The sequence below is a fragment of the Oreochromis niloticus genome, linkage group LG18 (assembly GCF_001858045.2).
Source record: "Oreochromis niloticus isolate F11D_XX linkage group LG18, O_niloticus_UMD_NMBU, whole genome shotgun sequence".
Classification (NCBI taxonomy): Eukaryota; Metazoa; Chordata; class Actinopteri; order Cichliformes; family Cichlidae; genus Oreochromis; species Oreochromis niloticus.
In genome coordinates, this window is record NC_031982.2 from 10667200 (window position 1) to 10691770 (window position 24571).

The 24571-nt window shown below is 39.9% G+C and overlaps 2 protein-coding genes across 4 annotated transcripts in view; one reads left to right on the top strand and one right to left on the bottom strand.

Moving 5' to 3' along the window:
* pkn2a (protein kinase N2a) overlaps nt 1–9308 on the top strand; it is a 23677-nt gene extending 14369 nt beyond the window's left edge. For both annotated transcript variants that reach the window (XM_019348122.2, XM_025900153.1), the window contains exons 7-23: nt 113–320; nt 783–968; nt 1187–1296; nt 1421–1564; nt 3246–3321; nt 3558–3714; nt 4064–4190; nt 4627–4763; nt 5125–5200; nt 5395–5486; nt 5579–5755; nt 5852–5914; nt 6000–6076; nt 6260–6402; nt 6503–6610; nt 6691–6771; nt 6860–9308. In XM_019348122.2, coding sequence (XP_019203667.1) covers nt 113–320; nt 783–968; nt 1187–1296; nt 1421–1564; nt 3246–3321; nt 3558–3714; nt 4064–4190; nt 4627–4763; nt 5125–5200; nt 5395–5486; nt 5579–5755; nt 5852–5914; nt 6000–6076; nt 6260–6402; nt 6503–6610; nt 6691–6771; nt 6860–7063 — 2166 coding nt within the window. In that variant the 3' untranslated portion in view covers nt 7064–9308. The remainder of the gene's footprint in view (nt 1–112; nt 321–782; nt 969–1186; nt 1297–1420; nt 1565–3245; nt 3322–3557; nt 3715–4063; nt 4191–4626; nt 4764–5124; nt 5201–5394; nt 5487–5578; nt 5756–5851; nt 5915–5999; nt 6077–6259; nt 6403–6502; nt 6611–6690; nt 6772–6859) is intronic.
* On the bottom strand, nt 8647–23376 carry gtf2b (general transcription factor IIB). Of its 2 annotated transcripts, none has more exons than XM_019348123.2 (7): nt 23322–23376; nt 14998–15110; nt 13591–13724; nt 11444–11590; nt 10695–10824; nt 10080–10361; nt 8647–9497 (listed from the first exon to the last, which is right to left on the bottom strand). In XM_019348123.2, exons 2-7 carry the CDS (start codon nt 15026–15028, stop codon nt 9364–9366), a joined length of 858 nt encoding a protein of 285 aa, XP_019203668.1. In that variant the 5' UTR covers nt 15029–15110; nt 23322–23376; the 3' UTR covers nt 8647–9363. The 2 variants fall into 2 exon arrangements, with proteins under 2 accessions (XP_019203668.1, XP_003437835.1); XM_003437787.5 differs by lacking the exon at nt 23322–23376 and adding an exon at nt 20098–20236.
* Between the last annotated feature and the right edge of the window lie 1195 nt (nt 23377–24571).

Consider the following 24571-nt stretch of genomic DNA (forward strand, 5'->3'; position numbering starts at 1 on the left):
GAGATCACGTAATCTTAGACTTGAGTTGAAATGGATCTCTGGACTGCTGTAGTAAAATAATTTCCTTTCAATCTGTCTTAATTCGCTGCCTCCTCCTCTTCCTTTCCTTCAGGCCCAGGCTCGTTTCAATGAGTCCAGTCAAAAGCTCGACCTTTTGCGATATTCCTTGGAGCAACGCCTCGCTGAGTTGCCTAAAAACCATCCTCGCAGCAACAGCATCATAGAAGAGCTGTCCCTGCTGTCGTCACCAGCCCTCAGTCCCAGATCCAGTATCATCTTCCCACAGTACAGCACCGTGACCAAGCCTGCAGCACTCACAGGTAACTGGACTATTGAGCTGTTCCTAATCGCTAACAGTGCAAATATAACTGTTTCTTAAGGTGGCCTATTGTTGTTGTTTTGTTTTGTTTTTGTTTCTTTACCCTTTAATTTAAAGTTTTATCCACTTTTAAGTATACTGAGCTGATCTGTGTGGGCTGGTTTTTATTTTTGGTTGTAATACAGTGTGTACTTTTTGCTGTTGAATCAAAAAAAGAAGATGGATTATTAGCCAATCAGATCTGGTTGTTTGTTTGTTTTGTTTGTTTTGTCCCCCCCCCCCCCCCCCCCCCCCCCCCCCCAGTTATTTGGAGGTGCACAAATTATAGTCCAGTTTAGGAGCAGACAGTAAACTGGGCTAGCTCATTATACCAGTACACGGTGTCACTTGAAGTAACCTGAAGTGGGAACAAATTTGTGCAGCAATTGTATAACGTATGTGTGCTGTCCTCGCTTACCTCCAGGCACATTAGACGTCAGGCTAATGGGTTGTCAGGATCTACTGGAAAATGTCCCAGGTCGTTCCAAAGCTGCATCTGTCCCGCTGCCTGGCTGGAGCCCCAGCGAGACCCGCTCATCCTTCATCAGCCGAGCAAACCGAAACCGCGGCGTGAGCTCAAGGAACTTAACAAAGAGCGAGGAACTCTCCAGTAAGTACATCTGAGCTCGGTCACAAAATATTTACCAAAAGATGAACTGTGATATCGTGCTGATTCACAAACAAATGATTGGTTTACATAAAGTGTGGGCATGACCCAGAGCAAATTACACCTGAAACTGTAATATAGGTGAAGTGAAGCAACTGTCTGTTCAATACCAACTGGGATAGAATTGGGGTTTTGTTAAAAGCTCAGTGCTTTTTCCTCAGATGAGATCAGTGCAGTGTTGAAGCTGGACAACACAGTGGTAGGACAGACAAGCTGGAAACCAGTCAGCAATCAGGCCTGGGACCAGAAGTTTACATTGGAGCTGGACCGGGTAACACACACATTTCCACCCTTGAACTACACCTGTGCTGTTGACTCTGTGTTTATACAGCACGGTCGGTGAGTTTCACATCTTTGCGTTGCTCTCTGTGCGTCTCTGTGGCGCTTTCCTGCAGTCCCGGGAGCTGGAGATTGCTGTGTACTGGCGGGACTGGCGTTCACTCTGTGCTGTCAAGTTTCTGCGGCTGGAGGACTTCCTGGACAACCAGCGTCATGGAATGTGTTTGTACCTGGAGCCACAGGGAATGCTGTTTGCTGAGGTATACAAACACCATTTCAGTTCATTTAATTTCATAAAAGGGGGATAAGTAGTTGTAACTGTTGGCATATTTTAGTAATCTAAAAATTGAAAAAAGTAATTTAAGTAGTAAATTAGCTTTGACTGGTCACAATTAAACAGTATCTGGTAGGGCATGTATGGATAGACATACTTATAATATAGTAAATAAAATTGGAAACATGGTGAAGTGTGTCAGTTGGTGATCTTTTTGCTTGTAAAAGCTCACTTTTAAACTTGGAAAAAAATTGTAAATTATAAGAAATAAATACTCTGAGAAGACCTAGACTGGAATCTTGGTAAAGTCTGTCCACAGAAGAATATTTCAAACGTATTATGGAGATTTCCAACTCCATGTTTTTTGTTTTCTGGTTTTTTCATCACCTTTAATAGAGCAGTTTCATTACAGGGTTCATCCACTGTCTGAAACAAGCTGTTTTTAGCTCCTCTGCCTTTAAGCCAGCTTTCTTCTGATTGCCTGCCCCTTGTAAAGAGAAGGTTTAAGCAGCAGGTGGGTGGGGCTTCTGCACTTAGTCAGCTGTTATTGAGGGTATCCCATCTCCTCGATATCAAACAGATCCAGGAGTAGAAAAAAACTGCCAATAAAATGATATCTGGAGCAGCCTGAAGGTTGAATTCTGAAATAACTTGACGTAAACTAAGGCTACGTCCACATGTACCTGGGTATTTTTGAAAATGCAGATTTTTCTGTGCGTTTGCACCTTTCGTCCACACGTAAACGGCGTTTTCGGTCACTGAAAACGGAGATTTTTAAAAACGCCTGCCAGGGTGGATATTTTCGAAAACTCCGTTTTTGCATTTACGTGTGGACGAGGAAAACGGAGAAAACGCAGCGTCAAAGGTGTGCGCCTTTTTTGACGTCACACTGTGCGCCACGTTATTGTTTCGGTGAAATGAATTTCTACAATACTGTTAATTGTACTCTCTGCAGTGTTTAAATGCTTACATATACACACACAGTTACTGTCCCTCCACACATACGACTCGGTTCTGCTTCTATGCCCCATCTTTGTTTACTATTTCCCGCCGAGGCTTCTACACTTCTGATTGGCCAACATTTCTACACGGTTAGGAATATATCGCCACCTGTTGCTTTGGCATGTTCCTAGCAGCGTTTTCCTTCATTTCTGCGTTTACGTGTGGACGGGATTATTTTTTAAAATGAAAACGGAAAATCTCCATTTTCAAAAATACCCGTGTACGTGTGGACGTAGCCTAAGTGTGATTGTTAAGCTTTTGTTGCAAGACGGGGTTTAAATAATCTCTCACAGATAAAAACAATCTAATGACAGTCACTTGCCTCAAACAGTGTCTGCATCAGAAGTGTAGTTTAAAAGATGTTGTGTGTAAAATTACTCATGCATAACGTTAAACTTAAAAAAAAAAAATCATAAAGTTTTACTGTAAGATTGCAAGATTAGATGTGGAGCTTTTTCAGTGTGATCTAATCCTGACAGAAATCTGTAAAGTGTTACGGGTGTTCGTGATTTGGCACACTTTAGTGTTAGTTTCTAGTCTTGCGACAGCGTGTCCTATCCTTGTGCATAACTACAGACATGTGTATTTGCACAGGAGTAAAGAATGCACAGGAAACAGATGGGTTGTTTTTTTGTGAAATTACTTTTTTATTTCTCTGTTTTCAGGTAACATTTTTCAACCCTGTCATAGAGAGACGACCAAAGTTGCAAAGACAAAAGAAGATTTTCTCCAAACAGCAAGGTGAGTCGTTGCTGTGAACCCATCACATGCTCTTATTTCTGAGGCAGCAGTGATGGATTCTTGGTTGGCTTGCATGTTTAAATATATTCAGTTATCCTCCAGTGTTCATACATTTACTAAGTACTGTATGTAATTTTCCTTGGGTCCCTTACTTATTTGGTGCATATTCCTGATTCTCTTCTTCCATTATTCATTTTTTCCTTATAGTCTTTTTCCTATCTTTTACTCTTTGTCAGGTAAAACTTTCCTGCGAGCCCCTCAGATGAACATCAACATCGCCACCTGGGGCCGTCTGGTAAGAAGAGCCATACCAACTGTCAGCACAAACTCCTTCAGCCCACAGGCGGCTGAGACTGGATCCAGCAGCCTGCCTGGTTCACCCACACCCAGCAGGTACGCAGCCATACAGCAACCACAGACTGTATATAAAAGATGTGTATAGCCACTGTGACATCAGCAATTTTATTTTGATCTCTGCCTTCTTGTGGGGTGCTAAGTAATTAACTAATGCTAGTGTATGGCTGCATTGCAAAGATTTTTACTCACCAGAACTTCTCGGACAGGCTGTACCACACCAACAGGTCATGTGATCAGTCGGATGATTACATTAAAACATGTTTCCAAAACATGTAAACATGCTTTTTAATGCTGTAACGTTTGCCATTTTTACATGGGCGTCTATGGGCACAGCTGCTCAGTAAGAAAAACTTTCACCACTGCTGTACTTCTGTCCCTTACACAGCGACCCGCTGGTGACCAAGCTGGACTTCGACAAAGAGCCCACTCCTGGGCCCAAACGTTACTCCATACCCGATGACATCCGAGAACCACAAGTGCATCACAGGGTTTCTGACAAGGAGGAAGTACAGGTATGGTTTTGTTTAAGGAATTACAAGAAGTGGTGATAAGACGCATGCGAGCTGATACAATCACAGATGCAGTCATGCTGAGCTCTCTGAGAATCTCCTGTGGGTAAAAATCCACCATGCTGGGCCTCATTCCTGTCAGCTGGAAGGAAGTGTGTTGTTGCCAAGCAAGTGAAATTTAAAAAAAAAAGAAAAAGGAAGGAATTATTAGATTATGTTACGCACTGAGAGAAATTATTTTTGAATTATGTTTTGCAAATGCTCTGTTAGTTAGATTCTCTAATAGAAAACCTTTGTTTCTCCAACATTGTTTCCCTGTAGATAAAAACTAAAGACTGAACTCGTAAATATAAAGACACAACAAATTGGTGACCAGCACTGTTTTCATATTTTACCCTGTCTCTTTCTGTCCTTCTGTTCTCCTGTTTCCTCTCCGCAGGATGCACTCTCCTCATTTGACTTCCTCAACAAGAGAATCAGCACAGTGATGAAGCCAGATATGGATGGAGTGGTGCACCATGAGTTCCAGCATCCGGACCTGGAGCTTACAGCCATTCAGAAAGACACAGAGATAAGGTAAGGAGGGTCACTGCTTACCATGTATACGCTACTTTTAAAGCTTTGAATTGATGAATGTTTTTGTTTTTTATTTGAAGGAAACCAGTCAGGTTTCTTCATTTCAGATTATTTTCTGAAATATTATTTTTTTTCTTAAATATAAAAATAAATAAATAAATCAAACTGGCCCTTAATACTCAAAACAAATTACACTGGGTTAAACACTGCCCCCTGGCTTTGGCTCCATGTCACTGAATTTTCATGCTGGTGTCTCTTTCCTTGTTTTGTTTTGTTTTCCTGTAACTTTAAAGTTTCATGCAGGTTGATTTTACACTGAAATGGAGTGAGTACACTGATGTATGCACTGGTCTCCTTCTAGGGAAGAAGAGCCGTTCCACTTCAGTCTCCAAGACTTTAAATGCGTGGCTGTCCTTGGACGTGGTCACTTTGGAAAGGTACTTTGAATAAAAATGCTGCTGATCATTGTCTTCGTTACTGGCTTATTATTCCTGACATTTCTTTGGCTACTATATTAAGAGTATGTTTAGTCAATTAAAAAAAATGTTTGCAATAAATTTTCTGTGGACTGAATAACTTTTAGTAGCCAAATCAAGCAGGCAAAAAACTGAAGTGTTCATCTCCTCCACAGGTGCTTTTAGCAGAATACAAAAGCACTGGAGAGATGTTTGCTATCAAAGCTCTAAAGAAAGGAGACATTGTGGCTCGCGATGAGGTCGACAGGTACTCACTTAAAGCTCTCTCACAAAAAAACCCCACTGTCAGGTCACTTCGGTGTGATGTGGTGACTCAGAGCTTCCTCCTCTCTTTGCCAGTCTGATGTGCGAGAAGAGGATCTTTGAAACGGTGAACAGCGTCCGTCACCCGTTCCTGGTCAACCTGTTTGCGTGTTTCCAGACGCAGGAGCACGTTTGCTTTGTGATGGAGTACGCGGCGGGAGGCGACCTGATGATGCACATCCACGCTGATGTTTTCTCTGAGCCCAGGGCTGTGTGAGTGTCTTGTTAACGTGCGGGCAGGAGCACAAACTCTCACAGCGGCACGTCGTCTAAATCTCCTGTGTTTTTTTTTTTTGTGCCTTTTTGCAGGTTTTATGCAGCCTGCGTTGTTTTGGGATTACAGTTTTTACATGACCATAAGATTGTGTACAGGTAAGGTCTGAGAAATTTAAAGTAATATTTCAATTCAAAGCGTCAGGGTCCCAAAAGTTATTTTTGCTCTCGTTGCAATTTTCAGAGATTTGAAGCTAGATAACCTGCTCCTGGATACAGAGGGCTATGTAAAGATTGCTGACTTTGGGCTTTGCAAAGAAGGTAAATGGATGATGATGTCAAATTGAAACTTTGAGAGTTATTGAAAGCATAACCCTGCGGTAGATTGTTCACTCCTGTGCTGTAAGATCTTCAGACAAGAGTTATGAACTTGCTCCATCAGTTGTTGGAGGTACATGTATAGATTTGTTTTGGAGTGATGGACGTGCACTGTGCTGCCTTCAGGAATGGGTTTCAGGGATCGCACCAGCACGTTTTGTGGCACACCGGAGTTTTTAGCTCCGGAGGTTTTAACTGAAACGTCGTACACCCGTGCAGTGGACTGGTGGGGCCTGGGCGTCCTCATCTTTGAGATGCTGGTTGGAGAGGTGAGCCCGTGTTTCGTCAAGGATCAATCATTTATTTCTTGAATATGTTCCTTACATAAGTTGTTTTTCTTTTTCTTTCCTTGGCACGTCTCTCTTTCAGTCACCCTTCCCCGGCGACGATGAAGAGGAGGTATTTGACAGTATTGTCAACGATGAAGTCCGCTATCCACGCTTCCTCTCAACTGAGGCCATCTCCATCATGAGGAGGGTGTGTAGACAGACAAGAAATGGTCTCTTCGTGCTCCTGGGAGTAAACTTTAACATTATATCTTCTGTCTTTGTGCTCAGCTTTTGAGGAGGAGCCCAGAAAGACGGCTGGGAGCAGGAGAAAAGGATGCAGAGGAGGTTAAGAAACATCTCTTCTTCAGGGTAAGAGGCAAAGAGAAAGTTATCACTGTGGTAATCAAAGAAAAGAACGCTGCTGTTACCCACTCACTCTTTCTGTCTTTATTGATAGACCATCGATTGGGCCGCACTTTTGGCCAAGAAGGTGAAGCCGCCGTTCGTCCCGACCATCCAGGGCAACAACGACGTCAGCAACTTCGACGATGAATTTACCTCAGAGGCTCCAATCTTAACCCCGCCCAGGGAACCCCGAGTGCTGAACTCCGAGGAGCAGAACCTGTTCTCTGACTTTGACTACATCGCTGACTGGTGTTAGCTTCGCCTGAATCCCTTCCAAACACACTCACACTCACACACACACACTGTGAACCAGCAAGCACAGCAATGACTGTAGATCCCGTTTTTTTTGTTTGTTTGTTTTTTAAATCCTTAAACAAGAACAGACAAACTCTTCCCTGCCCCTCATGTTTGGGGAGGAGCTTTCAGGCAGAACTGTGTGCCATTGAGAAGAAAGTCCAGATGCCTCCTGAGGACCCACACTTAACTACTTCTTTTTCTTTCTTTTTTTTCTTTTTTACATCTACATGAAGAACTTTTTTTTTTTTTTTTTTTTTAAAGGAGAGGAAAAAAAAGAATGAATTTTGTAGTTGGAGAGTGAAGGAGGAGGGATGTCCTCCTGTACAGACTGCCATCGTGTCCGTTGTCTGACCACTGAGAATGTTTTCCACATGAACTCTGAGAAAACGGCAACATCACAATCGTGCTATTTAGAGTCACTGTTTTCAATTTTTTTGATCTGTACAGATTATATTCAGTCGTATATTTTATTGTTTTGTTTTGGTTTATTTTCGTTAGTCTCGAAGCCCTCGCCGTAGCTTATCTCACTGTAAAGTCCTGCAGCAATCGCATCTGAAAGTGGCGCTCATTGAATTTGAAGTGCTTAAAGCATCGTCACTGAATAGTCAACAACAACAAAACATCTTGACGACTACTACTACTACTGCTTCTTGACTTGAAAACCAAGTAAGAGGATTCACTACATATTCTTTTGGGTCTAGCGGTCCAGTCTTTGTCTACAGTCCAGTTTACCTCCTTTTCCTCCCAGCGTGTCCACCTGAAGCTTCCATGTCTTACACACCACCCAAACTGGTAAATGAATTACTGTTTATTTTGAGCCGAGTTCATTAAAATGCCCTTTGGCTGGGGGAAAAAAATGATGAAAAACACTAAAATTATCTTCTGTCTGGTGCCCTCTAGTGGCTCTGCTGCTTTTAGTGACCAGCTGTGGAGTTGATACAGTATCCAGTCGAGCATCCCGATCAAACCATAACTTTATATGACCTCTGTTTTTGTTTTGATTCCTTTATGTCCTTACAGAACAACCTTGTGTGTTGGACTTTTTTTTTTTTTCTCTCTTACCTCAGTAAAGACACTAAAGCGTCTCGCCCAGTTACAGCTACCGAAACCAAACTCATCCTGTCCTCCTCGGGAGTAGCAGAGGAACGGCTCTCTGTAGTTTAAACAATCTGACAGACTGAAAGTTTACATAAAGGCAGATTTAATGAGGTGGTTTTGTGCAGAAGTCGGTGTCCTCAGCTGTTGCTTTGGAAATGAGAGGCTACAAAGCTCATAGTAACTTCAGGTCTCCATCCAGAAGCCATTTGAAAGCTTCCTGTTGTTCAGGTTACATGTTGTAGCTGACATAGGGGGCACAGCACTCTGTCAGTGTGGCTGTTCTGTATAAACTGACTCAAATGTTGCAGACCTGTTTATGAATCACTACAGGGGGAGGGCAGGGTATATTTTATATAAATATATATACATACTGTATGTACACAATTAAGCTGAAAGCACTAATTTTATCAATAGTTTTTAATTATCAACGTTTCTTAATGAAAATAGATTGTACAAAGTGTTTTGTTTTTTTATTATTATTCTTTTGCTTGTGCATGTTGTTGCCAGAACAGATGAACTTTATGGATGGTACACAAAGTACTCACAGCAGTTGCTCTTCATCCTCCGGTGTAAAAAAAAAAAAACAAAGAAAATCAAAGGCATTGTTGCAGTCATTGTTTGTTGCCCATCATGAATGCACAAATTAAACATTTGTAACAGTGACTTTGTTTCTGGGTTTTCGTACTTTCTGACCCATCACCTCTGGAAGTTTGAGGTCATCTCCACATACACAGAAAGTTTAGTTTTATCCAAGCGCTGACCTGGTTTAAAGAGAACTTTTATTTTTATTTAAATTACCCAGAACAATTCAAACACACTAACAAAATAGAAACTGGCAATTTTCTACAAAAAAACAAGTTTTTTTTGTGTACAGTATGAAATCAGCCTAAAATTGCAAGTATCGGTTACACTTCCCACTTGGACATATATACATTATACAGTATATACACTCAAATGAAATACTGCAAGTGCAGTCTGCAAGCTGTTTATTTAAGCACTGGAATGTATGTCTGCTGCACCTGTCAGACTTTGGTGTCATCTAAGGCAGGACAAGAAATCCAAATCCAACACGCATCATTAAAAAAAAAAAAAAACAGCAATAATAATGATGATCTTGTAGGTACAGCAGAAATTTTTTGTGCTGTACGAGAGAAGTATTCTTCACAGTTGGGGCAGTTTATCAACAGGTGTGTCAAATTTGAAGTCTGGGGGGAAAAGCTCTGCAGCCCGTGGGTAGATGAGTCGATATGACTGTCTGATCGTTACATCTGCAACACCGGCGATGTCTCCGATTTCTGTGGAAGAGCATGAGAGACAATTCAGCCATTACTATAAGTATATGAGGAATGACGCCAGTGCATTTATCTTAACAGCTTTCTTGACAGTAAATACAGAGATTTAACACTGCTGACATTAACATCAGTACAAAAACTGCACCAGGAGCTTCATAACAATGGTTTATGGCCGAGCGGCCTGGAATTAGGTTGACTGGTCGTTTCGCACGTGGACTAAAACCTGTGATCAGCGTTTTTAAAGCAGTTAAAAGTTCTGACTTTGAACAGAAACGAGCATTGTACATATGAAAAAAGAGGGGCTTTTGTGACAAGCTGCTACTAACAGTGTGCAGAAAAAAGCAACTTAAAACTGTTTCTTTCTCCAAAAATGATACAAGGTCTGGACCGAAGAGTTAAAAAGCAGCCAATGCCCAAAAAAGAACATTGAAAGGCCTTCAGAAAGTCTGGAGACCTATTGCTCAAGACCACACAAGAAAGTCTTTCTCCTTGGAAGCAAAATATAAGGAAACGAGGCGTGGATCAAGACTTAAAAATGGCGTGAAAAGTCTACCTGTTGTCTAACTCCAGTCCATCATCACTTACCTTTCTGGGTCTTCTTCTCTGCAGAAGCTTGGGAAGCCATGTAGATGGCAGCTGCAGCTACAGAGATGGGGCTCCTGCCAGGCACCAAGTCGAGCTCCACAGCCTTCCTGGCGATGAAGGTGGCTGCCATTTGCACCTGTTTGGGTAAGCCAAGGTTGGAGCAGAAGCGGGACATGAAGTCTCCCGTGGTGATGAGGTCTACGCTGGTCTCCAGTGCCTTCAGGATCAGCTTGAAGCACCTACCGATCTCTTTCTTTGAGATCCGGGACACAGCGCAGATCTCTGCAGAGGAAAGGAGATTTTTAGGGGTGGCTGGATGGACTGAAATTACATTTTTTTTGAAGGTTTTATCCTTAAGCCCATCCTACACTTCTGCCTCCTGACTATTCCTGTAAATAACATTTACTAATGGCACCACATGTTTAACATGAATAACAAACACTTGCAGTCTTGTGTTGGCTTATTCCATGAAAATGTGAGTGAGAGAGCAAAAAGAAAACACATGAGTTCTTTATGTGAATACATTTTGTCCTAAACACAGCACATAGTTATATATAATCATTTAAACAAAGATAGTAAATTACTCAAAACCACACAAGACAAATTTATTCTGACCTTTAAAGGTTCGCGGCACACCCTCTTGTCTGCAGGCGATGTAGAGACAGGCTGACGCGATGGCATCATTGGCTCGGCCCTTCAGGCTCTTCTGTTCATAAACCTGCTTAAATAAGTTGTTTGTTCTGTCCTGAGGGGAAAAAAACGTTATTTACACTTTAAATTCAGTGTCATGGATTTTATGCTTCTGTTAGAATTTAACTGCATGTTAACAGTGTGATGTTTGTCTTTACATGACCTTAAAACAGGGAAGTCATTTCATTTCAGTGTAACAAAGTTGCTCTGAGCCTATATTTTTGACTCTTTTATGACACCATTTTGCTTAATTTTGAATGAAAATGATATGATCATATCTGAATTAATGTCTGAATTAATGCTTAGGAACACGACCATAGCCCACGACCAGAGAATATCCTCACAAGGAAAACTGCGTGACAGCTTCATCTGAGACTTCAGTGTGAAAAACAACAACAAGAACTTTGATAAAAAGAACAAAGGAAACAAAAACAAAACCAGTTTTTTGCACACAAGCGGGGGTTTTGTTTTTTGCTGCTCTCCATTAGCAGTCTGTTAACTTTTAACATTAGATTCACTCATTAGATTCACTTTCTATTTCACAGTCTGTCACCTGTTCACAATGATGACTAAAAGCAGATGGGGTTATCTGTGCTGAGCAACTTTCTCTGCTCTCAGTGCGACTGTTAGGCCACAGCAGAAAATATTTTTACATATTATTTATTGTTACTTACTACGATGTTCCTCGGCAGGTTGATGCGATCCGCCATGGTGCTGATCTCTTTGAAGGCGTTCAGCATGGCCCGGTCAGAGCTGCTCATGGTTCTCCTGTTCTGGTACTTTGAGTTTCCAAATTCATCAAAGCTGGCAGCTCCTGTTCCCTGTGGAGGTAAACGGTGCACGTTTATCAGTGAAATTATTTCATGTGAAACCACAGTAATGTTACAGACAAACACAGATAAACAAGTATTTCAATGCCTGTAAATGAACGTGTGACCACAGTTAAAATTTTACTAGCACTGAAAGGGTGAGCTGCTTAAAGATAATCTTTAAGCTTAACAAATTTATTAGACGGTCATAAAAACAAGAACACATATTTTAGAACTCTGTAAAGAATTGTTTAATTACAGCTAAAAATTCAATTCAATCAATATTTTTATACCCAAATTGAGCCAGTACACTTGACTTCTTCATTCAGCCACTAAAAGGAATTTTTCTGTTCAGCAATGTTAGTAAATAAGTAATTTGCCACCTAACAATAATGTGCTTTGCTATTTTTTCTGCATTTGTTAAGTACTGTACATTCTGTTACAGTGGATGCTCATTTTAAACATAATTAAACATTGTAAATATTTAAATGATGAAGGCTGCCTATGTGAAAGTGATCCCTGAGCCAAAAGCTCAGAACCCACACTGCTCTAAATGCAATTTATGATGTCAAAGTTAGGGGTCATCCCCTAATATGGTCATTCAGGCTCACAGGACAGCTAATCAGAAGAAATTTTGTGTAAAGGGGAAGAGCTAATGACGTCCCGTGACATTATTTGTATGCGACACAAACGCTTACAACACAGGTGGATGTCGAGGTGATGGTATACCTGCTGCTCGGTCTGGCTTTTCCTCAAACTCGGGGACCACGGTATAGTTTCTGTGTTCCAGGTTTAGCAGGGGTTTTAAAAAAATAGTGGTTTTGATTTTCCTGAAGGAGATGCTTTCATGACTCATCGAGTAATGCCATTGACTAGCTATTCGTCGGCATACAGTCTGCTGACATCACATTTTTGGATCGCCTTGGATTGTCCCAGTCAAATAGGAACTAAAAAAAGTACCTGCTACCAGGTACAATCATTTGGTCCCAGGAAAACCTTAAAAACCGTGTCTAGCCGTGCCAAGGCAACCCAAGCACATACTAATGGAAAAGCTACTCTATCAGCCATCTTTAACAGGGTGAAAACTAGAGCAGGGCGATACGACCAAAAATATTTATCACAATATACATTTGAAAATTTGCGATAACGATATAACTGACGATATAATTGACACTAGACAAAATACTTTACAACTCCACAACTTTATTAGTGCAAAAAAACCCATCAATGTATTTTCACTTAAACAAGCAGCTGTTTTTTATGTGCATTAAAGTTATATAAAAATGTAACAGTGCAAATTCCTTGCTGACAGTTTAACCAAAAGTCATTTCCAGTGGAAATTGGCCGACATATCCTCAGAATAACCATGTATAATATCCACAAAACTTAAAGAGGTTATACACACACAATACGGTAATATTATGTTGAAGCACAGCACGTATCACTCCGCGAGGCTCCTGCCTACGATAGCCGTAATGCTCGACAATCCATCAAGCGGTGCGGGTTCGTAGCTTAGCAAAGTCGTACTAAAACATTTGACAGATTTTTGAGCGCCGTGTACCACATAAAATCGTTTCGAGGTCAGTAAACACAACCAGAATTCATACATAAGGCACACGGGATTATAAGGGACACTGTCGATTTTCAGACAAATCAAAGGATTGATTTTAAGTGTGCCGTATTTTCCAAACAACACGGTAATAACGACGGCCCGCTAGCATGCGCTACCAAAAATAGTGCTTTGTTGGGTGTCTGACGGACGAAAGCTAAACCAGTTACACACCACTGAAGTTGCAGCATTTTTACAAACCATTTCTGGTTCATCCGTTTCATTTAACGATCCCCTTTCGCTCTTCTCATTCTGCGTCGCCGCCATGTGCGTATGTAAACATAGGCACTGCGCATGCGCGTTTTACCCATATTCTATCGCGATATTTCATATTCAACGGTATGATATGGCCCAGCCCTAGTGAAAACAAAAGGTTGGCTTTTTATTTCAAACGGTGTCTCACCTTGCTAATCATGGTGGTTAAGTCTCCTCCATTGAGTAATGGGTTCTGGGCGTCTCCCACTCTGGATGGGTCCTTGAGGGCTTTCTCATTAGAAAACGTTCTCCACTCTGAGCCCACATCGATTACACGGTCACCTGATAACATATGATTTGGATAACTGAATAAAGATTCATTTAATACGAAATTTACTATTCAGACTATCAACAGATCAAGATCAAGTTGCAACATTTCCCTGTATTACAGCTTGGACTGAATGAGGCGTTTCTGATGAAGCTCCAGCTTTTAAATTGTTGCCGATTATATAATTTTCTGCAAACTGATGCCAGGAATTAAAATGCTTAAGATTTAAAGTTTACTTTCAACTCGACTACCTAACACTCGCAACTTCATCTTCAGCTGCTTGTTTATCTGTTTTGAAGTCACATCCACTGCTCTGAAAAGGGTTACTCTCTGATAGATATAACTGACACTACAGAAGGTTTTCAGTGATTCACTCCTTGTGCCTGGTAATATTTCATCCCTCTGAAATAAGTTACCAGAAGATGGTGCAATAATATAAGCAAATTCACTCAAAGACATCCTCAGAATTTAAATTTCAAACACTGCTGCTACTATGTCATACCTCCTCTATTGTCTCTCTGTGGCTCTTCCACTACATGTTCTCCTACTACACTCCATTACTACTACTGCGGTTTTGAATATGGCTCAATTATTTTACACCAAAAAGGAAATGATAGGGTTGTGACATCAGCAATGTGGCAAACTCTCTGAACAAGGCCATTGCATTCTTCAAGGTATTATGACTGTCTCTTCCAGGAACTGTATACTGGGGTTCAGGATTAAATTTGATATTTTAATGCTGTTTTTCTTGCCATCCATCAGTACTCCTAATATCTCGAGGCAAAGTGACATTCATCTCCTTAGAGGCTAACCAAAGCTATGGAAACGGGAACAGAGGGCACTTAAGCTTGCATTAAAGGGCGGTGGGCGCCTCTAGTCTCCCGGCTAACCTGCTCTGTCCTGAAGGGGCTCATTAGAGGAGAGCTCGTTGCTCCCTAAAGCTTTGTCTAATAGCAAACATCAAGCTTTTTGCCTCTCATACTATATCTGAACCTTTACACAAAACACATTCCCTACTTTAACTCTATCCACAAGACAAAAACCTGTCATGTCACCTGACATCTATGGATAATTGTAAACAAAATATTTAATTTACTTATACACTTTTGGAAAATGTGGCCTTGCATAGCTTGGAATTGAACAATGACGACAAAGCAAATGAGTTCAGGAAGATGTGTGCTGAAAAGAAAACAGTTCAGTTTAGTTGAGATAACAAGTACAGGAAACCAAATGCAGGATGTGTTCAGGGGAAGCTTGATCTAAAACCATAAGCGCATGTATACTTGCCTACTACTAGGCCACATTCAGGGCAGATCATGTCCCCTGCTCTGTAGTCCTCCACCAGACAGGCATCAGGGTGGTTGGGACACTGAACTCTGGGAAGGGCCAGAACATCTGGGCTGCAGAAACAAACAGAAAAGAGGTCAAAAGCAAGAAACGTTTAAAAAGAAAGGCAAAGATGGGGAGGGGTAGAGAGAGAATTTGTGCTCAATTCATGACACTAAACATAATTTTTACCCACAAAGTCAAATCTAAATGAAAAATAAAGATTCAAACGGCCAATTCATAAAAGACTACTCAGAGTAAAACAATGGGAAAATAACACCAACTGTTCTGAGAGGGCAAATTTACATACATACAGACTACGTGACACTCTAAATATAGTTCACCTTTTCAGTTTCCTTTCCCTTTTTGTGTTTGAGAAGAAGTGCCTAACTGAATGTTCACCAACAACACATCTCACAAAGCAAGTAACACCATCAAAAACACAAAGATAGTAGCTAGCAACAGTGCTTTAAACATAGAGCTGGGCGACAGAACGATAACGATATGTATAGCGAAATAACTTTTTCTCGATAGAAAAATGAAACCATTGCGATAGACCTCATCTCTCTCTCTTCCTGTCTTAAAAAAAAAAGAACAGCCAATCCAAATTAAGTAGCGCATAGCCGAACCAATCACAGCCGCAGCGTCACATCACGTGACTTGTTACGTACAGCACAAGTTAATGGAGAAAATGAGTTTGCCCGCTAGAGAAAAATCAACTGAGAGCTTGGGTGACCAGGTTACCGAAGAGAACACAGATGACGTTTCCAATGCCGGAGAGATTGTCGAAAGGAAGGGCCAGAGAAGTTCCGTAGACTAAAAGCGCTAATTCGTCATCGAAAACAACCAGGATAATCCCTGCGAAGCAACAACAGTCAATTGAGTCGGCTTTCTCCAGCGTCTTACCATATGACAAAAAAGCTAAGAGACATAGCGACATAACGAATGCCATAGCCTACCGTCTTGCTAAAGAGATGCTACCAATAAACACGGTCGAAAATGAAGGATTCAAGCAGCTAATTGAGGTAATAGCTAAGCTATACAACAAGGGGAGATTGAGAATTTCCTTTTAGTTCTCAGTTTATTTGATATTGACAAAAGTTAGTCAATTTTGTCTGTTCTTCTGTAAAACAAACTAAGATTTATTTTTAGAATTAATATTTTGTTTCTAAGTGGAATTGACAATTTAGTAGTCTGTTTTGTTTGTTCTATTTTGAAACTTAAACGCTTTAGCGGCTGCCTTTTGTGTAGTTTGCAATATTTGCCTTTATTTATCTGAATAACATTTTACTTGTGAGCAACGGCAGATTTAAATCTTACAAATATAGTTATTTGGCTTATATCGTGATATATATCGTTATCGCCTGAAATGAAAAAAACATATCGTGCTATGAAAAAATCTTATATCGCCCAGCTCTATTTAAACACAAGGCTGTTTTGGTGACAGGTTCATCTCACTGTTCTGATAATCTTTAAGACACACTAGTGTTCAAAGGTTTGAATTCAGTCATAAACCTAGTGTTTTTTTTGTTTTGTTTTTTAACTGTGTAACAAAACACCGGGCATGGAACAGGACAAGACATGGGAACAATACACACACAAATATACTGGTATAAACATTAATATGAGAGTGTGTGTGCCGCATGGATGTTTACAGCTCTACTCGGTCTAAAAGCTGAGATTTACAAACATAAGAAATAGGGGGCCGGAGATGGCAGCGTAGAGGTCTGGCACGATCAAACTGACTTGTACACAAAATAACTTCAACCAGGACTCTGTGTGCTCCCCCAAAAAAGCTTGAACTGGTGATAAAGGACTATAAAAGAAAAAAAAAAGAATGGCTCACAACAAGCATTCATCTGCTGGACATTAGCAGAAATGCGTTGTAATGAAGAACAGGAAAAAAGATCTAACAAGATTCAAAATATACTTGACCAAAAGTTGAGCCACTTAGCTGATGCAGCAGAAATGCTGGTCAACAACAACCACACAATGGGACAGAGTTAAAATAAACTGAAGGTAAAAAGCCACCCACACTAAAATCCCCAACTTCCTACATCAAGAAATTAGTGACTGAGTTCCACTGTGTCACTCTTCATCTGCAGGTTGTTTAGAGCGCCTGTTCTGACTGAGTCTTCCAGTTATTCACATTTCACACTGTTGTTAATTCGGTTGCACCGACTCCCCATTAACGTCCACGTTAAGATCCTGGGTTTGACTTTTAGGGTTATGCATGGACAGGCACAATTGTACATCAGTGAACTTTTACATCCCTGGCAGGTTCCCTGAAGTCATGTGATCAGGGCCTGTCGGCTGTGCATCATACAAGGCTGAGAACTAAATGAGAAACAATTCAGACTCTGGAACTCTCTCTCCCACTGAGCCTGAGATTGTTGAACTCTGATCTCGTTAAAAAAAAAAAGCTTAAAAAATTTTAGGGCATTTTCACAAAATTATTTTACTCTGGTCTGACTCAGCTGATCAGTTTGCAAACTTGCTGCTTTTCCCCGTGTTTTGGTTTGTTTTCACACAGAAAAATTCAAGTGAATGTCAAGCGAATAAAAAAAATGTGTCATAACCAGTGTTGGTCAAGTTACTTGAAAAAAGTAATCAGTTACTAATTACTGATTACTTCCCCCCAAAAGTAATCCCGTTACTTTACTGATTACTTATTTTCAAAAGTAATTACTTACTTAGTTACTTTTTAAAAACACGATTTACAACCTGAATAGGTGATAAAGCGATAGATTTTTCTGCATAATCCATCATACAAAATGTAATCAAATGGAAATGTCTCTTTTTAAAGCTTGTTTTATTAGTGTTAATCTTTTAACTTTATGCATTAAGCAAAAACTTAATTATATGCAACATTCTCTGACTGGAAGAAATTTGTTTAACATTTAAACCTATTTTCTGCACATTCCAGCTCATAAAATAAAATATGTTTTTGTGTTTACACTCACTCTTTCAAATAGATGCAAGTAAAACACAGCAGAAAATAAATAAAATCAAAGACTAGCGGTCCTGTTGCTCTATTTTCACCTGTAAAGCAGGACTGGGGTAGGCGGAGGTTTACCCTGGTGCAGGTGTGCCGCAGCGGTCAGTGGAAGAATCCGCGAGTTTCTCTGTGAATTTCACATTACGTCGCAGTACACTCTGTGCTTGCTTGGAAGTTTAGGGGGTTTTTTTCGCTGTAAAAAGTTTTCTTCCCACGCACAACGGACACTAATGTTTTTGTCACTTTTTATGGAATCAAACTCAAAATAAGGTCAGTACTTCCACGCTTTAAACGCTGCATGCTACACTCTGTCCCGCACTCGATATATTATGATCTGCACACAGCTGTTGTCAGGAACGTCGCACTCGCTTACGTCACTGTCATGAGACGTTCTCTCAAAAAAATCACGGTTTTAGTAACGCAGTAACGCAGCGTTCCTACGTGAAAGTAACGGTAATCTAATTACCGTTTTTGCAATAGTAATCCCTTACATTACTCGTTACTTGAAAAAAGTAATCAGATTACAGTAACGCGTTACTGCCCATCTCTGGTCATAACAAATCATATGAGAATGTTCAGTCCGCTCACTGGCCAGATGTGTCTGGGGTGGAAGCAACAAAAGTAAATACAGGAATAACGTCCTGTGTGAGAAACCTGAGAATTTATGTTCATTTCACGGTTAGTTGAAAGGAGATTTTCTTGAGTTATATATAGAGATATACATTCTTACTTAGTTTAGGTAATCTGTGAGAGTAGTGGGTGTTGTTCTTTGCCGCAATGACGAAAAGTAACAGAACAGTCAAAGAGTGGGAGGTTTCTGATTAAGGGTGGATGAAACAAATAAGGTATCTTTTTTTATCTGTTTAATCAAGAGAAATCCACATCTCTTTGACAGATGCTTGTCAATACATGACCTTCCGGGTCTGTAACCACACAAGGTGTTATACACAAATGTACATTTCTGTCACTGGCAAATTAAACTGTAACCCACTTTTTTTTTAGATCATGGATGGTAATCTCTTCACTGTTGGTGGATTTCTGATTTATATTACATTAGGGGTGGGTTTTGATTATCGATTTTCTGTGTTTTATCCTAAGTTACTTTGACACAAAGGCATCTGCTGTGATGCTTACACCTTTGATAAAGTCTCACAAGTGTCAGCTTTCTTTTTATAGATATAAAAATATGGATATGTACTGATAAATGATAAGATTTATAATATTTCTGACTGTCTGAGGCAAAATTTCCCTGATTCAAATTGAATCCATTCGAGACCTTGTGAATCGGAATCGAATCGATTCTAGAAATCTGTGACGACACCCAGCCCTATATTACATACGTACAATATTGAATTTGAAAAAAAACCAAACATCCATCGCTTCTTTACATTTTGCAAGGAAAACGGGAAATACTTCACAATAGCAATCATTAAAAGAGTGGATGTGAAACTCTCAGTCAAATTAGCTCAATCAACTGCACTTTACTCCTTCATACGCACATCCTTACCGTGCCACTGATAGCAAAATCAATAATGTTAGTAACTTTGAATGCAGAAATTATTTGCTAAACTACAGTAATTTATTATACGTGCTTAAAGGAGGGTACGTCAGACCACTGTTGTGTAAAGGTAGACAGACTGCACGGGAAACTGCGTGTGTTTACAAATGATTCACAACTGCTCACTGAGTGGTAACGTCAACAACACATTAGCTTCAGTTTCAGCTTCACACCATTGTAATACACGAAAAAAGTTGAAATGTGGACAAACAAGTCTACAATGCAAAGACGATAACGTGGCAAAAAGCAGGAGCATCAGCACCACATCGCTGTCCAACAAAAACACCGACTTCTGGTAACATCTAATGGCTAACTGCTAGCCAGCTAACTAGCTGTGCTAACAAATAGCACAATGGAACGAACACCGATCGGTAAGCACAGGGACGTATAGTGTTTTAGCTTTAGGAACCACGGCGCACACCAGTATTTGTTCTTATGAATTAACATCTTAGAACCACATGCAAAGAAAGTATAGGTATTACATTTACTTGGCTCTATCACTTACCGGCTTGTAGAGGCCATGTCACTTCTTACTCTGCCTCAGAATCAAAGAAACAAATGAGTGTGGCACCTCTATTTATAACCTCTTCTGATCACGTGTCCACATGAGTACGGGAAAAGAAAAAGACCAAATTAAATAGAGGTAGCCTTCAGTTTCTTTTACGTTGGGCTGTAAAAATGCGTCACATGAATACGCAATATTTGTTTTGTTTTTGGACATTTTCATTTATTGTCAAGAACGATGTACAATGACAATACATTAATGGTTACGCGAGCTAAGCCAGCCTAACGTTAGAGTTTTCTGTGACATGAACGTGTCTGTTTATCTGGCTAATCGCCAAACCGTACTAAAACCACTAAATGATGTGTGAAGTGACTTTCACAGGAACGTGGATGCATTATAAACACCTATAAAAACATAAATAAATGTTGTTATGCTTGATTCTAATCTGCTTCTGACTGCAGCTGCAAAAACACAGAACACCACGAATTTCGTCAATAAAATTCATTTCAGTTTGAACTACTGACAAAGTATAGTGACTGTCATGTCTCCTTCATTACACCGTGGGACGGTAACAATCAATCAATCTTTATCGACAGACTTTATGTCCATAGTTAAACAAAAGAAACAACAAAACACAACACAACATATAAACCTTAATTAAAAAAATAAAATATTTGAAAGATATAAAACCATAATATACATAAAATACACATTTACTTAGAAATCAATAAATACACAAACACTTCAACCCGTGCTTCCTCAGAGTGAATGAGTAACGGGAACCACTCACTGTCAGCTCTGTGATTGCTAAAATTATACTGTAATAGTATTTGCCTGCACAAAGAGTTTCCACGTTGTCCATATATGTCATCATCATCATCATTCATTTAATCAGTAATAAAGTGACCAAGGTATTTCACCTTTTATGAACCTCAAGAGTATCGTCGGACAGTTTAAACACAAGGAAATTTAGCTGTTTATCTTGCTTTGTTCTACATGTCAAGATAGCACTTTTAACAGCGTAGTACTTTATATCATATAGCACACCATATTCAGTACAAATATTAAGAAGCTACTGTAATCCAGCACTACTTGGACTAAAAACAACCAGTTCATCTGCATACATATGATGATTCATCAATGTTTCACCTAATATACATCCAGTGTTACAGGTTCTCAGCTGTATGGACAATCATCATCAACATATAAATTAAATAAAATTGGAGACAAAATCCCACCCTGTCTGACACTATTGCTAACACCAAAGGGGGCAGAAATGCCACTTCCCCATTAACCTGCATCTTCTGATGAGCGTACCAGTAAGACAGAATCCTCACAATCTATCCAGGAACTCTCCGTCGCTTCAATTTATCAAAACGTTTTCCAGGGTTCACTCGATCAAAAGCTTTAGAGGCATCAATGAAACACATAAGGGCAGATGAATTTTAGGACCTATACAAACTGACTGTTCCCTTGAGTGCATATATGCACATGTCCGTGCCATGCTTTGGTTTGAAGCCAAACTGATTATCCAGGGAAGAGATGAACACACTAACTCTATCAAACAAGATTTTTTCTAGCACCTTAGATAAAATACTGGCTAGTGCAACTCAATTTTACAGCTTTGTCCTTTTTAACTGCTACAAATAAAATACATAACATTGAGTCTGGTAGTTTGCCATGAATCATAAGCCTTTAATGTCTAATTGTATGCAGGTTAAAGTTTCACTGTCATATTTTTAATGTTTGTTTGTTTTTTTATCTCTGATTGGAGGCACTCATAGGGATCATTTTGTGAGAAAGAAGGGTCATGGGCCCACTGTTCTTTACCAAAAGTGGTGATAATTGGCACTGTCCCTTTTCGTACTTGGAAGTGTTGGTGACTATGTGGTGATCTTCGAATTTTTTCCTGTAAGAGGATACCACAGAGAGTAGGCCTACTCGAACCTTAGGGCTAATGGATCCGCAAGGCAGAAAAGCCCAGCAATATCGGCTGTCTCCTCCTATCCCGTTATCTCTGGTTTTGTGTCGAGCCAGCTAACACAAAGAAATCCTGGCTATGTTGAACTTCATTCATTGTAGACTATACCCCTCACACTGTCAGATAGACCACTAAAGCAAACCTTTAACTACCGGCCAAAACAGCCTATGCAACAGACACATGGTACTGCATAACCTAACAAATACAAACCTCACATTGCACCAGACTGTGACACAAATTGTGATTGTGGTTAGCCTGTGTTGTAACACAAACCCATCAGTGGCTCAATAGTTGAGAAAAGTTAACTGAATCTTTCAAACTTCTTTATTTAAAACAAATCTTTAAACTGCACAGTTTTTTTTTCTTTTCATAAGAGGCAACAAAGGTCTGCCAGATTGCTGTCAGTTTGTCTGTGTGACTCAGTACCAGTCTGTGTAATAATTCTTTGGCATATGCAGGAAACCACAGTCGCAAAGACTCATATGATTTGGTCAGGTTTTGTGGTAGCAAAATAACAAAGGCAAGGATCTGAGGCAACTAAACCTGAGTGAGATAAACACAAATACAATTGTGTTTGCAACTTATATTAATGTCTGTTGCTTAAAGAAAATGCTTTCAGCTGCAGTCTGCACCTACTGCATTATCATTACATCAGCACATAAGCCAGGACAGTCAGTGTGCATCAGGACAACACCAGATGGAGCTAAAAAATAAAAGCAGTGACTGAGGTGTGGAATATGCACATGCTACGAGAGCTCTGCAATACTTACCATGTTTACAGTTATTGGTTATCATTCAGCATGATTTGGTTCAGGTTTGCTTGAACAGTACCACGACTCTGAGACTGTAACTCTTTGATGAGTGTATACATCTTATATCTGCAAAGCATGGCTGATTCTGGCTCGTTGAAAAAAAGCTTTTGTATGGTTATCCTACCAAAAGAACCAAAAAAAACAAAAGAACACTCCAATGTGTTTCGGTTGTTCAGGAAATGATACAGAGGACAGCTGTGCACAGCGAGATAATCTCATTTTTTGCTGCACAAATGATATTTGCCTGAAACATGGCCTCATGTGATGCGTTTATAAATCTTTTAATATGCAATAGCTTTATGAATATTTGAAAAATGTTATTAGCAATGATCAAAACAGAGGCAAAGCAGAAACATAAAAGAAGACCAACAGGAAAATGTCCCTCTTAATGGTAATTTACTAACAATGACAAATATAACATACATACATACATGTGCAGAATTCAGCGGCCTGTGAGGTTTATGACTGTGCTGGTTACTCCATTAGAGACGCACTGCTGCAAGCGGAAAATGGTTACACTTAAGCAGGCTATGGCATGGGGTTACAAAATGCTTTTCTTACTCAAGATCCCTTTAACCTTTGAAAATATCTTTCACTTTACACCTTCAAAACAGCCCAAATTATCAGGCTTCATACGTGGCTTTAAGTGCTCCTTCAGCCTTTTCTCTCTGTTTCACTTCCATAAGAATGGCTTCTTGACAGCCACACTTCCACTGAGACCATTTCTGATGAGGCTTCAGAGAACATTAGATGGATCAACTGAAAAGTCAGATGCAGCTCTCATGTCCTGTGCGTTTTGAAGATTCAGCTAAAGAAATGAGAACAGATTGTATGATTTTTGTGATGTGCTGCTAGTAATAAAGTGCCTAGAAATTTAACTTAAAATTGACACTTTGCTAAGCTGTCTGTTATGTGTGGACACAACTCATTTCATCTCTTGAGTCATTCAGAGTGCGTTTTATATGCTTTAATGATTCATAAGTCCGTGTTTAGTCTGGCGAGCCATTGCTCAAGAAAAAAAAAACAAGAAACGTCTGGCTCCTTGGAAGCAAATTGTAAAGAAATGTTCAGTGTCAAGATTAAATACCGTTTCACCAAATTACTGGAATGACTGATCTTCTGTTATATTCAAATCTTTTACAATGGACCAAAAATGCCCCCCAAGCCTTTTCAAATATTTTTGTTTGTCTTTCAGTATAATCTTTGTCTTTCTAGTGAAATGTTTGCCTGACTCGTGCTTTTTAATATCACTGATAGCGAAAACCCTTGAATGGGCCAGCTGTTTCTGTGCAGATTCCACTTGGAGATATTGTTACAAGTCACAGCATAATGACATAAAAATGGTAATGTGCTCAGTCTGCTTCTTTGTCTCAAACACATGCAGATGCACAAAGAGTAACAACTACCTCAGGGCCTCAGAGGTTGTTATCCATCATTTTCCTGCTGCATCACCACATTATCATTCTTTATGACTGTCATATTACTACATTTTCTTCTCTAAGTATATCCAACAAATCTTTATTGATTGCATTCATCCACCAATCCCAAGCCCTCCCCCAGCACATAGCTAGCATTAGATTAGTTAGTCTAACTAACCAAAGGCTGAATTTCCCTCTCCACTCTGTGTGCGCGTGTGTTTGTGTGTGGGTGAGAGCTGTATGTGCATATGGGGGAAATTAAC